We start from the raw sequence: 13921 nt of genomic DNA, 5'->3' as shown, positions 1-13921 counted from the left end.
TTTGTGAGATGCAGAGTAGGTGAATGGAGGATCGCCGCATGTGTGGTTCCCACCGTGAAGAATAGAGGAGGAGGTGTGATGGTGTGGGGGTGCTTTGCTGGTGACACTCAATGATTTCTTTCGAATTCAAGGCACACGTAACCAGCATGGCTACCACAGCATTTTGCAGCTATACGCCATCCAATCTGGTTTGCACTTAGTGGAATTATCATTTGTTTTTCAACAGGACAATGACCCAACACACCTACAGGCTGTATAAGGGCTATTTGACCAAGAAGGTGATGGAGTGCAGCATCAGATGACCTGGCCTCCACAATCACCCTACCTCAATCCAATTAAGATGGTTTGAAATTAGTTGGACCGCAGAGTAAAGGAAAAGCATCCAACAAGTGCTCAGCATATGTGCGAACTCCTTCAAGACTGTTGGAAAAGCATTCCAGGTGAAGCTGGTTGAGAGAATCAAGGCAAAGGGTGGCTACTTTGAAGAATCTCAAATATAAAATATATTTTGATTTGTTTCATCATTTTTTGGTTACTACATGATTCCATATGTGTTATTTCATAGTTTTTATGTCTCCACTATTATTTTACAGTGTAGAAAATAGTAAAAATAAAGAAAATCCCTGGAATTAGTAGGTGTGTCCAAACTTTTCACTGGTACTGTATATATACAAAACATTGTTCCATATCATAATCATTATGCCATGTAATTTAACATAGTTTATTCAAAATAAATATCTCATTTTATACTATTATGGAGTTTATTATCATCATATCTGAGAGATACATATTGTTGTAATGACACGTCAAGGTACTTAATATAGCAAGATATATTTTAGGGATGCTGTTGTAATGAAGAGGCCTAGGGCCGTGGCTTATTCAGACTTGAGATAAGAACACTTAACTTGGACTTAAGTCAAGAAATGTGGACTTAAATCGAGGTTTTATTGACTTAAATCCATGTTAACTACTTATCTCAAGTCTAAATTTGGCCCCTACTGAATATACAGTTGTCTCTTGTTTTGGTAGATAACTGGAATGTTTGCAGTAGTTTACAATATATTCTTATTGTTATATGAATCATTCCACTTGTTGTTATTCTCTAACTGTTCAGAGATGAGTGGCTCTTTAGCGTTATTCTGTGACTGTTAGTTCTACCTTCAAATATAAAGGGAACCAGATAACATTTTGTCACATTTCCAATGTTATCAACCTGATCACTAAGGTGGTGTTTATTGTATTATAATCATTGAAACATCAGGAGTAGATAAGTTAGTCAAAACTGTACTGTGAAGAGAAAATACATGCACATTTTGAAAAATAAACTCTCTCATTATTTGTATGTGAGGTTTTTTGCAGGCATATTTTACTCAAAACTTTGCATGGAGGAATTCCGTGGTATATAGAGATCTGTTTTATATGTTAACGATGGCAGAAAATGCACATCCTAATCATGATTATGATGAATTGTTTGAAATGCACTTTATATTTTCAAGCGTTTTTTTCTTCATTTCTAAGTGTTTGTTTTGGTCTGTATTGCTACAGTTATGTATTATCTGGGCGAAAATAAAATCTAAACTGTACTTAAACAAATATACAATTATATTTATTCACAATGGCCACCAACTATTAATATGTCTCATTCACCTCATTTGAAAATGTTATGTAGATAAAGGGCAAGTATGATGACATTATACCTTTCTCTTGTTGTTTGTCATTTCGGCGTTTCTTATTTACATTGAACATGGTGGTCCGTTACCTAGCAGATGCTCTTATCAAGAGTTACTTACAGACAGTATAGTCAACTAAGGTAGATACAGCAATCACATATTACAGTCATTGTGGGTATTTCTTCAATAAACCAGATATCAGCCAAATCAGTGCTAGTTAGAAAGGACCAATGGGAGCGTTAGTGCCAGAAAGACAAGTACAACAGTCTAATACTAGACACGTGAAGGGAAGAACGTGTAATACAATTCAGAGAATTTATCCAAACTTTAACTTCTGCCACTGTCATTTTCTTGTGCATACCGATAATAAATACAGGCGTGGAGATCATAACGTCAGCCTATGATCTGCACAACCTGGCTCCAGATAGCCAATGTTCAACAGCAAAAGGATACATAAACATTTTTATATTCTACAACCTTTGTTTTCCACATAACATCTTGTGTGAATTTATTAAAATTACTTAAGTCTAGTGTAACCTAATGTGCATTCATAACTACATTATGTCCATCATAAAAATATATATAATTATATGCAGATCAACTAGGCTAAATGTAGTAAACTAGACAACAGAGACCTTTGGTATTAGTAGTAGTGGTTAATCATAATAAAATGCATGAACTAATTTCATTCACAATTTTACCGGTACTTATCTGTAGCCAACACCCCATGGACGTCATATGCTTTACATAATGTCAGTGTAAAATATTACTCTATGAAGCACGCACTATGCCTTAAAAAAATATATATATATTTTGATATAATAAATCATTAATTTGTATTACAAATTATACAGTACATTGAGAAACAGTAAACACAGAATTGTTGTATTACATAACAGATGACAGAAAAAGTGTCTACATTTGTCTCACTGCCCCCACTCTCTGATCATCGGTACTCTCTCTGATCACACTGATCGATCTTTTATCTCTCCAGATTAGACGGAAGACAGAATATCCACAGAGGGCATTCCCAGGCTCCATCACCACTGGCAGAGGCAGCCCCAGGCACTCCACCTGTCGCCTGTACTCATCCATCGCCTGGTGAGAGCCTCCAGGGATAAAGGGTTGCTCAGGCTTCCTGCGACGAGGGCCCATCTCCCCAAGAGCTGCTGGTCTATTCGTGGTGGATCCATGGGCTTAAGGAGGTCCTCACAGCCGCAGCAGCAGTTGATTGGCTAAAAGACAGGAAGTAGAGGAGAGTCGTGGCACATAGACCGAACATGGCTTCAGTGTCTTGGTCTCACTATATCTATGCACCTGTATATCAATAAATCAAATGTATTTATCAAGCCCTTTTTACATCAGCCGATGTCACAAAGTGCTATACAGAAACCCAGCCTAAAACCCCAAACAACAAGCAATGCAGATGTATATCTATTTACTGTGGGTCTATCTATATCTATAAAATCTACAATATGTATCACTATATGTTATATATTTCTATGTCTCAATATATCTATCTTATATATTTCTATATCTACAGTATCTATCTACTGTCTATGTGTCACTGATGTGTCTGTCTGTATCGAACACTGGTGCTTAGCTAGAGGGGTCCAGTATAATACATGTAGCTCTCCTGTCATGCTATGGCACAATGTTCTTCAATATCAGAAAGTTCCCAGTTGCAACAGAATGCCAGTAAAGGGGCTATTTCCCCTGGCAAATCCAGGATTGCGAAATAAAAACAATACTTTTTTGGTTTATCTATGTTTTGTGCACGCGTATTAAAAATATTGACAAAAAGAACAATTCAATATTAAAGTCAGGCAAGATCTCACATTACACACACCACTGTACACATACACATCTAAATAAATAATATAAATCAAATAAAGATGAGAGATTGCAATTTCTTTATACATCAACAATAATATTTGAATGTACAAATACTTTTTTTTGTAACTAAGGGGAATTCAAAAGACCTACAAAGTCATATGTAAAGTCTTACAATCTGGGGACATTAAAAAAGTAATTTATGAATATAGAATTTACTTATAAGTATCATAACATTAACAATGAATTCGAGTTTCTTATCTATGTTATTGGATTTTTTTGAAAGTATTTTTGCTCAGGGTAAAGTTATATAGAGACTTAGCTAGTTGAGAAATATACAACAAGATCATCCCAGAGTTCTACAATTATGACTGAACGATATTTAGACAGCAGGCTTTTGGTAGTTTGCACGATTAGTCACATGACATGCTCAGGGGCGCATGACAAGGATATGCAGTACAGGTTAATCTTAATAAAATGCATGATCTCATTTCATTTACACAGTTACACTAGGTCTTTACACCCCATAGACGCCAGTTTATTTACATAATATGACGAACGTCAATCTGTAAAATAATAGCGAATAAAACGCGCGCAATGATTTATTGTTAGGATTTCAATCAATATATTTCCTCGTTTCAGTAGGTTGACCAATCACCTTGTTAGTACAGCCTATCAGGAAGTATCTAGAGCCCTCCTTATTTTATGTTGTCAACCCGCTGATCCTGCAAGCTAACTAGCTAGCACGCGAAGTAAATTGTTGGGTGAACTATAATTCGACTGAGTTTAACGTTACTCGTTGGTTGAAGAAAATTTCATTTTAATCGCTGACATTGGCTGTGGTTGTCCTGGAGTCGTCAAGAAAGGCGAGACATTAACGCGTTAGCCTGTTTTCTACAAAGTTGCTAACCAGATCCGTTGACAGCTAGCTAGCTACTGTAGCTTGGCAGCTAACTGTCTGTATTGAGTTACCACAGCAAAGCTACGTAGTACGTGGTCTCAACCCTGCACTTCCGAGCCGTCGCCGTCCTATCAAGCAATTTTAAGATTTTACTTGGTTAAAGACCTCTCATGTCAATGACACTCTTCACAAAGTGGTAAGGTTATGATCCTGGCTATGTTGTGTTGGATGATGTTTATCTAGTAACTAGCGAGGTAAGTTAGTAGTTAAGCCAATATAATCTAATTAAGACAGACTTTAATAGGTGTAACTAACTAGCTGTCATGTTAGAGCTAGTCATTTTTAAGAAACGTGACAGCTTGGTTACTTCTTTAAATAACAGGATGGTTATCATAGCTAATAGGTAGGCTACGGTGTAGAAAAGGCTAGTTAGCTATATCTTTTGACCATCCGCTACCAAGGCTTCTCACTGTCACCCCCAGCTGTTTGTTGTCACACACCAATCACATGATGGCTATTCTATCGTGTTTTCCCAGAAAGGACAGAAATTCCTCATCATTAGGTTAAATAAACTATTTCCAGTTTCAGTACAGAGTAGGAAGTGAAGTCACTTATTCTACATTCCAGTGTTACCATGTCTGTTAACATCTGTTCTCTTGTCACTCAGGCACATCATCCTGTGATGACTCAACTTAGTGATACCCACATCTTTTTATCAACTATACTGAACAAAAATATAAAACGCAACATGTAAAGTTTTAGTCCTATGTTTCATGAAATTAAATAAAAGATCCCAGACATCTTCCATATGTGCTAAAAGCTTATTTTTCTCAAATGTTGTACACAAATTTGTTTACATCCCTGTTAGTGACCATTTCTCCTTTGCCAAGATAATCCATCCACCTGACCAATGTGGCATATCATGAAGCTGATTAAATGGCATACAAAGCCACAGGTGCACCTTGTGCTGGGGACAATAAGGCCACTCTAAAATGTGCAGATTTGTGTCACAACACAATGCCACAGATGTCTCAAGTTGAGGGAGTGTGCAATTGGCATGCTGACTGCAGGAATGTCCACAACAGATGTTGCCAAATAATTGAATGTTCATTTCTCTACCATAAGCCACCTCAAGTCGTTTTAGAAAATTTGGCAGTACATCCGACCAACCTTACAACCGCAGACCACGTGTAACTAAGCCAGCCCAGCATGTCTGCATTCCCAGTCATGTGAAATCCATAGATTAGGGCCTAATGAATTTATTTCAATTGAAGGATTTCCTTCTGTGAACTCTAACTTAGTAAAAAAATTGAAATTGTAGCATTTTGCATTTCATTTTGTTCAGCGCAGGGGAAGGATGGAGAAGTGGTTTACTTTGAAACTGACTGTGACTAATATTGTTTTTCCCAATAGCATTCACTAGCCTAACCACTGCGACAGCTGCTCTGGTCTGCATAATAATAGCAAAGTCGTCAAAAATGTTTAATCCCTGCCACTTTCAGATCCACTTTCTTGTGAATCAGCATGAAATGAGAGAAAATCGGCCTCACATCAGTCATTGTTTAGATGTACAACTAGCTTATCCTTTCTGTATTTCAATGTTAATGTTTAATCTTCATCTTCGTGCTGGACAGACAAAAGGAGAGCGACACATATAGCACTTACTCCATGGCTAATCAAATTACACATGCAAGCACTGTTGTAGAAAATCAATGTTTATCTCTCTTCCCCACCCCTCTCTCATCCCTCTCTTCCGTCAGGTCCCTATTGCTATGAGGATCTGCAGAGCCCTGCTGTAAGCCTGAGCCATGAACTCTGTGTCTCCCAGTGCAGTTCAGTATGTGGGGGGAGTAGGAGTGGTGTGTCAGGAGGACACCCCCCAGAGAGAGGAGACCAATAGGCCTCAGCAGCCACAGCTGGTGGACCCTGGTGGAGGAAGTGGCTTTGGGAAGCGGCAGGGTACTGATGTCGGTGGGGGTGGAACCAGAGATGCCACCACTGCTGGAGAGCCAGACGAGGTGGACAAACTCAAGACCAAGCTGATGTCGGCATGGAATAATGTCAAATACGGTCAGTCAGTGGGTTCATTTGAACTTTTTTCCATAAGGTGGATAGTTCTATATAGGTGTTTAACTAGCAACAAACATAACTTCAAGTTTTTCTATACAGTCCGTTTTAACAATGGCTTTTTTTATTTTCTTAAGAAATAGCAACAAGGGTGATTTTATAGTCTTTGTACTTTCTGTGTGAATAATCTTTGTTAGGTCTTTTTTTTTTCTCTCAACAGAAGTCTCATACAAAGCTATGTGTAATAGCCCTCCTGAAGTCCACTTCCCCCTTCCTCACCCAGTCATCAAGACATAAAGAATCCCCTCTAAAAAGGTCCGTTCTGTTTCTTTTCCCTCTTTAGGCTGGTCAGTCAAGTCGAAGACCACATTCAACAAGAGCTCTCCGGTGACTGTAATGGGCCACTCCTATCTGCTCAATAGTGAAGGTAGCTAACCTCCAACAACCCCACTCCCAACTTCAAAAGACTTCCTGGTAAAATAGATGACGCTCTCTGCTCCATACCCAGTGAGGAAAAACTGGTTGGAAATATGTATTTTAACCAGTTCTGCTCACTGGGTATCTCTCTCCCCTTCCAGACGAGGTGGAGCGGTTCAGGCGGGCGTTCGTGTCTCGGCTGTGGCTGACCTACCGTAGGGAGTTCCCCCAGCTGGAGGGCTCCACCTTGACTACAGACTGTGGCTGGGGCTGCATGCTGCGGAGCGGACAGATGCTGCTGGCCCAGGGCCTACTGCTACATCTGCTGCCACGAGGTGAGACAACTCATAGAGTTAGAAAGAGGGCTCTAAATGGGTAGAGCTACAAAGATCTCTCTTCCTAACTCTGAGACAACTGCACCAAATCTGGCCCAATCCAATCCCAAATGGACCCCTATGCACATACAATTGTGGAGATCTGAGAGGATTTGTTTGGTATAAGCAATAAGCAATATATATATTAACATATTGCATACACCTGTCAGATCCTCTCAGATCTCCACCAGGGCGTAGGGGTCCATTTGGGATGGGGCCCCTGTCTCTCTCTCACTCTTGTTTCTCTTTCTGCCACATCTCTCTTCAACTGTTTCTCTCTCGCTCTTTCCTGGTCTGTCTCCTCTCTCTCCTCTATCCACCTCTCCATCGATCACTACTAACTGTCTGTATTGTGTTGTCTAGACTGGTCGTGGCCAGACGCCCAGCAGTTCGCCGATGTAGACTTTGAGGCTCTGAGACCCCGCTCCCCGTCCCGCGCTGGTGGTGTACCCATCCCCTCCTTCGGCTACTCCTCCTCCTCGCGGACCCCCACAACGCCCCAGAAGACCTCCATGCCAGGGGGCACGGCTCTCAACCATACCCAGAAGAAGAGGCCCGAGTCGGGCAGGGACAGGCAGGCTGAGCCCCTCCACCGGAGGGTTGTGGCCTGGTTTGGGGATGAGCCCCCGGCCCCGTTTGGGGTGCACCAGCTGGTAGAATTGGGGAAGAGCTCAGGGAAGAAGGCGGGGGACTGGTACGGCCCCTCAGTGGTGGCACACATACTACGGTGAGGAGCCCTCCATGGGGTGTGGTCAAGATAATGATGTTGTCAGAGCATCAGCCATAGAAGTAGAATCTATAAAACATACCTCATTCAAGTCAGTGATGGCATTAGCATGCATTTGATTTCTGTACTTAGATTTTTGATAGATGTCTGTAATGCCATAGTGCATCAGAATGATCTCCAGCAGACATGTTTACTGATGCACCTTTATTGTGTAGATGTTTTGGTTGCTATTATATTTTTTTTAAGAAGGCTCGGTGGTATGCCTGACTGCATGTTGACGTTTACCAGGGTAGGAGTCAATTACATTACAATTCCACTCAATTCAGGAAGTAAACTGAAATTCCAATTGTTTTCAATGTTGTTCAATGAGGAACATTTGGAATTAGAATCAACATTTGGTTTACTTTCTGAATTGAACCAAACCCTGATATTTACTTCATGCCCAGTAGCATCAGTATGTTGTGACATTAAACATGAGCTGTATGTTTGTTTTCCAGAAAAGCAGTTGCCAAGACTTCTGAGGTTCACAACCTGGCTGTATATGTAGCGCAGGACTGTACCGGTGAGTTTGACTTTACACTGTACCTTTTCTGCTGGGTAGTTGGTTGGTTGGTGTTGTCATTTGTCGAAATCACCAGATATTGTATGTTTGGTCTCAAATGTTCTCGTCATAAGTGATGTTTCTGCCATTGGTCTTCTGAATGTAGCTTAACTGTGTCTCATTTCTGTATCACAATTAAATTACAAAATGGGTGGGGGGGGACATGTCCCTAGTGAAACTTAGGCCCATAGTAGCATTGTGTTTCTTTCAGTGTACAAAAAGGACGTGGTGCATCTGTGTGACCAGTCGTTGAACCAGAGTATATCAGATCCTGAGCCCAGTGGTCCAGGCTGGAAGTCTGTCATCATACTGGTTCCAGTCCGACTAGGAGGAGACTCTCTCAACCCCTCCTACATCAAGTGTGTCAGGGTGTGTACACGCATGTACACACACACTTTTATAACCTAACCTTCGTCACAAAGCTTGTTATTTCTCCATGGTTGATGTCGCTCTGACATGAATCTGGATTTCTTTGTGTCTGAAGAACATTCTGAGGTTAGAATGCTGTATCGGGATCATCGGCGGCAAACCCAAGCATTCGCTGTTCTTTATCGGCTGCCAAGGTAAGAAATGCACTTCTTCCTGGTTCAGTTGCTTCTGATTGGACAGTGGGCTGTCATTTAACCTAACCTCGCTTTCTTCTTATTTCCTGTCCAATCAGACGAGCAGCTGCTGTATCTGGACCCTCACTACTGTCAGGCCGTGGTGGATGTCACTCAAGACAACTTCCCACTGGAGGTTGGTTGGACTTTATATCGCTCTGCTATGACCCAGATAAGCATGTTTTGACTGGATCAAAGTAGGTCATTTCAGATTCAGATGTGTACCTTGTCTGTAATGGACTCCCTCTCTCGCTCCCCACCTCCCCAGTCGTTCCACTGTAGCTCGCCCAGGAAGATGCCCTTTAGTCGCATGGACCCCAGCTGTACTATAGGCTTCTATGCCAAGAACAAGAAGGACTTTGAGTCTCTGTGTTCTGCCGTCTGTGTGGTGAGCTCAGCCTCTTGTCCTCATTTCAAGTCTCTTCTTACTCATGTATACATTCCTCACTTATGCATCATTTTTACATTGGTTATGCATCACATATAGATAATTTATAGATCTTTAATTTATAGATCTTTGACGCTGATATGATTTATAGATGCATGAGTTGAAGCGACGCAACTTAGATGGCTTATTCGTCACTTATAGATAGATAGACATGTTGCACGTCTCTTACACATCAGTTACTGGATACATCACTTATACATCAGTTACTGGATACATCAGTTACTGGATACATCAGTTACTGGATGCATCAGTTACTGGATGCATCAGTTACTGGATGCATCAGTTACTGGATACATCAGTTACTGGATGCATCACTTATACATCAGTTACTGGATACATCAGTTACTGGATACATCAGTTACTGGATACATCAGTTACTGGATACATCAGTTACTGGATACATCAGTTACTGGATACATCAGTTACTGGATACATCAGTTATACAGAACCATTCAAAAGTTTTGACACCTACTCATTCCATGTTTTTTCTTTATTTAGACTATTTTCTATGTTGTAGTGAAGACATCAAAACTATGAAATAACACATATGGAATCATTTAGAAACCAAAAAAGTGTTAAACAAATCAAAATATATTTCAGATTGTTCAAAGTAGCCATCCTTTGCCTTGATGACAGCTTTGCACACTCTTGGCATTCTCTCAACCAGCTTCATGAGGTAGTCACCTGGAATGCATTTCAATCATTTCAGGTGTGCCTCTTTTCTTAATGCGTTTGAGCCAATCAGTTGTGTTGTGGCAAGGTAGGGGTGATATACAGAAGATAGCCCTATTTGGTAAAAGACCAAGTCCATATTATGTCAAGAACACCTCAAAGAAGCAAAGACAAACGACAGTCCATCATTACTTTAAGACATGAAGGTCAGTCAATCTGGAAAATGTCAAGATCTTTGACAGTTTCTTAAAGTTCAGTCTCAAAAACCATCAAGCACTATGAAGAAACTGGCTCTCATGAGGACCGCCACAGGAAAGGAAGACCCATAGTTACCTCTGCTGCAGAGGACAAGTTCATTAGAGTTAACTGCACCTCAGATTGCAGCCCAAATAAATGCTTCACAGCTTTCAAGTAACGGGCACATCTCAACATCAACTGTTCAGAGTAGGCTGTGAAAATCAGGCCTTCATGGTCGAATTGCTGCAAAGAAACCACTACTAAAGGACACCAATAAGAAGATGAGACTTGGGCAATGTAGAAAATAGCTAAAATAATGAAAAAATCATGGAATGATTTACACCAACTGTATACATCAGTTGCACTAACTGTTACTGTATACATCACTTACATAAAGCTCTTATCTTATTCTGGGTGACTTTAATAAGTGACCAATTCAACACTTTCATATTCCCCACCCCAGGCCCTATCGTTGCCCGAAGAGAAGTACCCCATCTTTACCTTCGTGGAGGGCCAGGCCCAGGACTATGGACTGGTGGGCCACAGCTCCTCCTATCCTCACTATGACACCTCCCCTGGCCCTGACCACATGCTGCCCCAAGGCAAGCTCAGCAGGAGCAACAACATGGGCAGCTCTGACGACTTTGTCTTCTTGTGAGTACTGATTTGTGTTCCTGAGGAACGAAATGTAAGCAAACGGGGAAAGACTGACTTAGAATTTTGGGATGGATTCCATTTCCCTGTTTTTATAGAGCTCAAAGTGGATATATGCTTTCTGCTATATCACAAACTCTGGCATTTGTGTCCATCATATTCGAGGCGAGGCTTCAACTGAATCTCACTGTCGGCCTGTCTCTGTCTGGGCAGAAACAGGTCCTAGAAACTAACGCTAGGCATTACTAAATTGGATTGTTGCCCCATCCCAAATGGACCCTAAGCCCTATACACTTATGGAGATCTGAGAGGATCTGACAGGTGTTAGTAATATGAACTAGGCTAGGTGTAAGCTTCACCATATTGCTTATTTATACCAATCAATTCCGCTCAGATCTCCAAGGCCGTAGGGATTTGTGATGGGGCCTCTGACTTCATTTTGGGAACAATAACAACTGGAAACACGGAGCCTGTTTGACATGCTACATGACAGGGGTCACTAGTAGTGGAAGACAAGGTACTCAGCCCTCTTCTCTCTGACTTGTGTTATAATACTGCTGTAAAAATTTTAAATTAATATCTGTTTTGTAAGATTTATTAAGTGTGTGTGTGTGTGTGTGAAATGATTTGTGTGTGAACTGAAGCTGTTGGTGTGTTGATTTGTTGTTATGTTCACATTCCTCTACAGTACTCTTATATTCCCTATGCCGTTTTAATTCAGTGTCATGGCTATAGTACTATATTCATACTACATGGCTATATGAATTTCATTGCAGCATTCCAACCCTCTCTTTAGTTGTGCTGTCCTTTGACACACTATTCAGGCAACAGTAAATGACCTGGGCTGGGCTCCCTACCTAACTTCGCTCACTGTTTTCCAGACCTGGGTTCAAATAGTATTTGCTTTTTCCCCCCTTCCAAAAGGCACTTACTTTTGGGACTATTCTTTTTGCCCTAGCAAGCTCAGAAAACCAATACTAATTGAACCCCAGGTCTGCTACACTCTCACACTATTTCATCAGCTCTCTCTTGTCAATTAGTCTACCAGTATCAACTTGCAACACACTAACAGGAATCCACTGCTACAACAATTGCTCCTTTTGTGTAATGTGTTACACTAGCTCCTATCTGGATGATGAGAAATGATCCATTTACCAAGAGGCTATGTCCAAAATGACACCCTATTCCCTACATCGTGCACTACATAGAGAATAGGATGTCTTTTTGGATGAAGACAGTTTTTGGTTGTAGTGAGACTTGTTGAATGAATGATTCTGAACTCTATTCCTTTTAGGGTACTCATAATGTTTTTAACAAGGTGGTGCTGCTGAGTACTGGCAGGGGGGATGCCTCACTTTGGACTCAGATTTCTTTACATTTTTGAACATGTGTAACTTCAATTTATTATGGTAGAGTTAAAAGCCTTTGGAGACCTGCATATTAATATCTTATCCAGGGCTGTTCAATTCTGGTCCTGGAGGGCCAAAACACTTCTGTTTTTTTGTTTCTACCTGGTAGTTAATTGCACTCACCTGGTGTCTCAGCCAGGTCTCTCCTTATTAGAAGGAGAGGATGAAAACCAGGACTGACGTTGAACAGCCCTGATCTAAGCATTTAAACCCCCCCCCCCCAAGTTAGATATCAAAGTCACAAGCTCCCTCAACCCCAAAATAAAATGAAATAGTCTGGGAAGTGGTTAAAACACTGTTGATTTGGATGCTTGATCTCACATTTTAATTAGGCTTCTGACCTGTGTGCAACAGATATCCTCTAAGGGGCAAATCTTGACTTTCACTTAACCTGAATGTTCACTGATCATTCATTGAAGTCAATGGGAGAATAAGTGAGAATGTGAGGTTAGGATTCACCCCAGTAATCTGTGTATTTCACTCTTGTCCATGTGTATATCTCATAAAGGTGACATTTATTTTCTAAATAAAGTGAAGAATTGGCATATGTAGAAGTCTTAAATGTGCTAATGACCACCCTAATAAGGGACTGCATTCATGTGGACAACATGACTTTGTAAAACTGTTGTATAGAATGTTATTAAAGGTAACTTTTTTTTGTATTTATTGTCTGAATACAAGATTGATTGAACTCTTGGCCTACATGTGTATGTTGTATTTGTGCCAGCCAGGATTCTGGCGAGTAACAACCTCCGTAACAACCTCCTTATCCAACTATCTATTGTCCCACATAGTCACAATCTTTATCCTGTATAAAAACCACTATCTCCTACAGTGCCTTGAGAAAGTATTCACACCCCTTGACTTTTTCCATATTTTGTTACAAATTGGGATTAAAATTAATTCACTTTTTGTGGAGGGAAAAATTCTAACACTTAAAATATATATATATTTTAGGGGGGAGAACAAGTATTTGATAAACTGCCGATTTTGCAGGTTTTCCCACTTACAAAGCATGTAGAGGTCTGTAATTTTATATCATAGGTACACTTCAACTGTGAGAGACAGAATCTAAAACAAAAATCCAGAAAATCACATTGTATGATTTTTAAGTAATTAATTAGCATTTTATTGCATAACATAAGTATTTGATCACCTACCAACCAGTAAGAATTCCGGCTCTCACAGACCTGTTAGTTTTTCTTTAAGAAGCCCTCCTGTTCTCCACTCATTACCTGTATTAATTGTATTGTTTGAACTTGTTACCTGTATAAAAGACACCTGTCCACACACTCAATCAAACAGACTC

At 40.4% G+C, this 13921-nt stretch overlaps 1 protein-coding gene across 2 annotated transcripts; it reads left to right on the top strand.

Annotated features, from left to right (window-relative positions):
- Positions 1–4158: 4158 nt before the first annotated feature.
- On the top strand, positions 4159–13274 carry LOC127919500 (cysteine protease atg4da-like). 2 transcript variants are annotated; one of them, XM_052503149.1, is made up of 12 exons: positions 4159–4600; positions 6233–6474; positions 6815–6898; positions 7050–7223; positions 7626–7989; positions 8487–8551; positions 8802–8959; positions 9075–9153; positions 9252–9328; positions 9461–9580; positions 11013–11203; positions 11598–13274. In XM_052503149.1, the coding sequence occupies exons 1-12, from the start codon at positions 4575–4577 to the stop codon at positions 11611–11613; spliced, it is 1596 nt and encodes a 531-aa protein (XP_052359109.1). In that variant the 5' UTR covers positions 4159–4574; the 3' UTR covers positions 11614–13274. The 2 variants fall into 2 exon arrangements, with proteins under 2 accessions (XP_052359109.1, XP_052359110.1); XM_052503150.1 differs by having other exon boundaries at positions 4160–4600; positions 6165–6474.
- The last annotated feature ends 647 nt before the right edge of the window (positions 13275–13921 follow it).

The sequence above is a fragment of the Oncorhynchus keta genome, unplaced genomic scaffold (assembly GCF_023373465.1).
Source record: "Oncorhynchus keta strain PuntledgeMale-10-30-2019 unplaced genomic scaffold, Oket_V2 Un_contig_16796_pilon_pilon, whole genome shotgun sequence".
NCBI lineage: Eukaryota > Metazoa > Chordata > Actinopteri > Salmoniformes > Salmonidae > Oncorhynchus > Oncorhynchus keta.
This window is presented reverse-complemented; position numbering and strand designations above follow the sequence as displayed.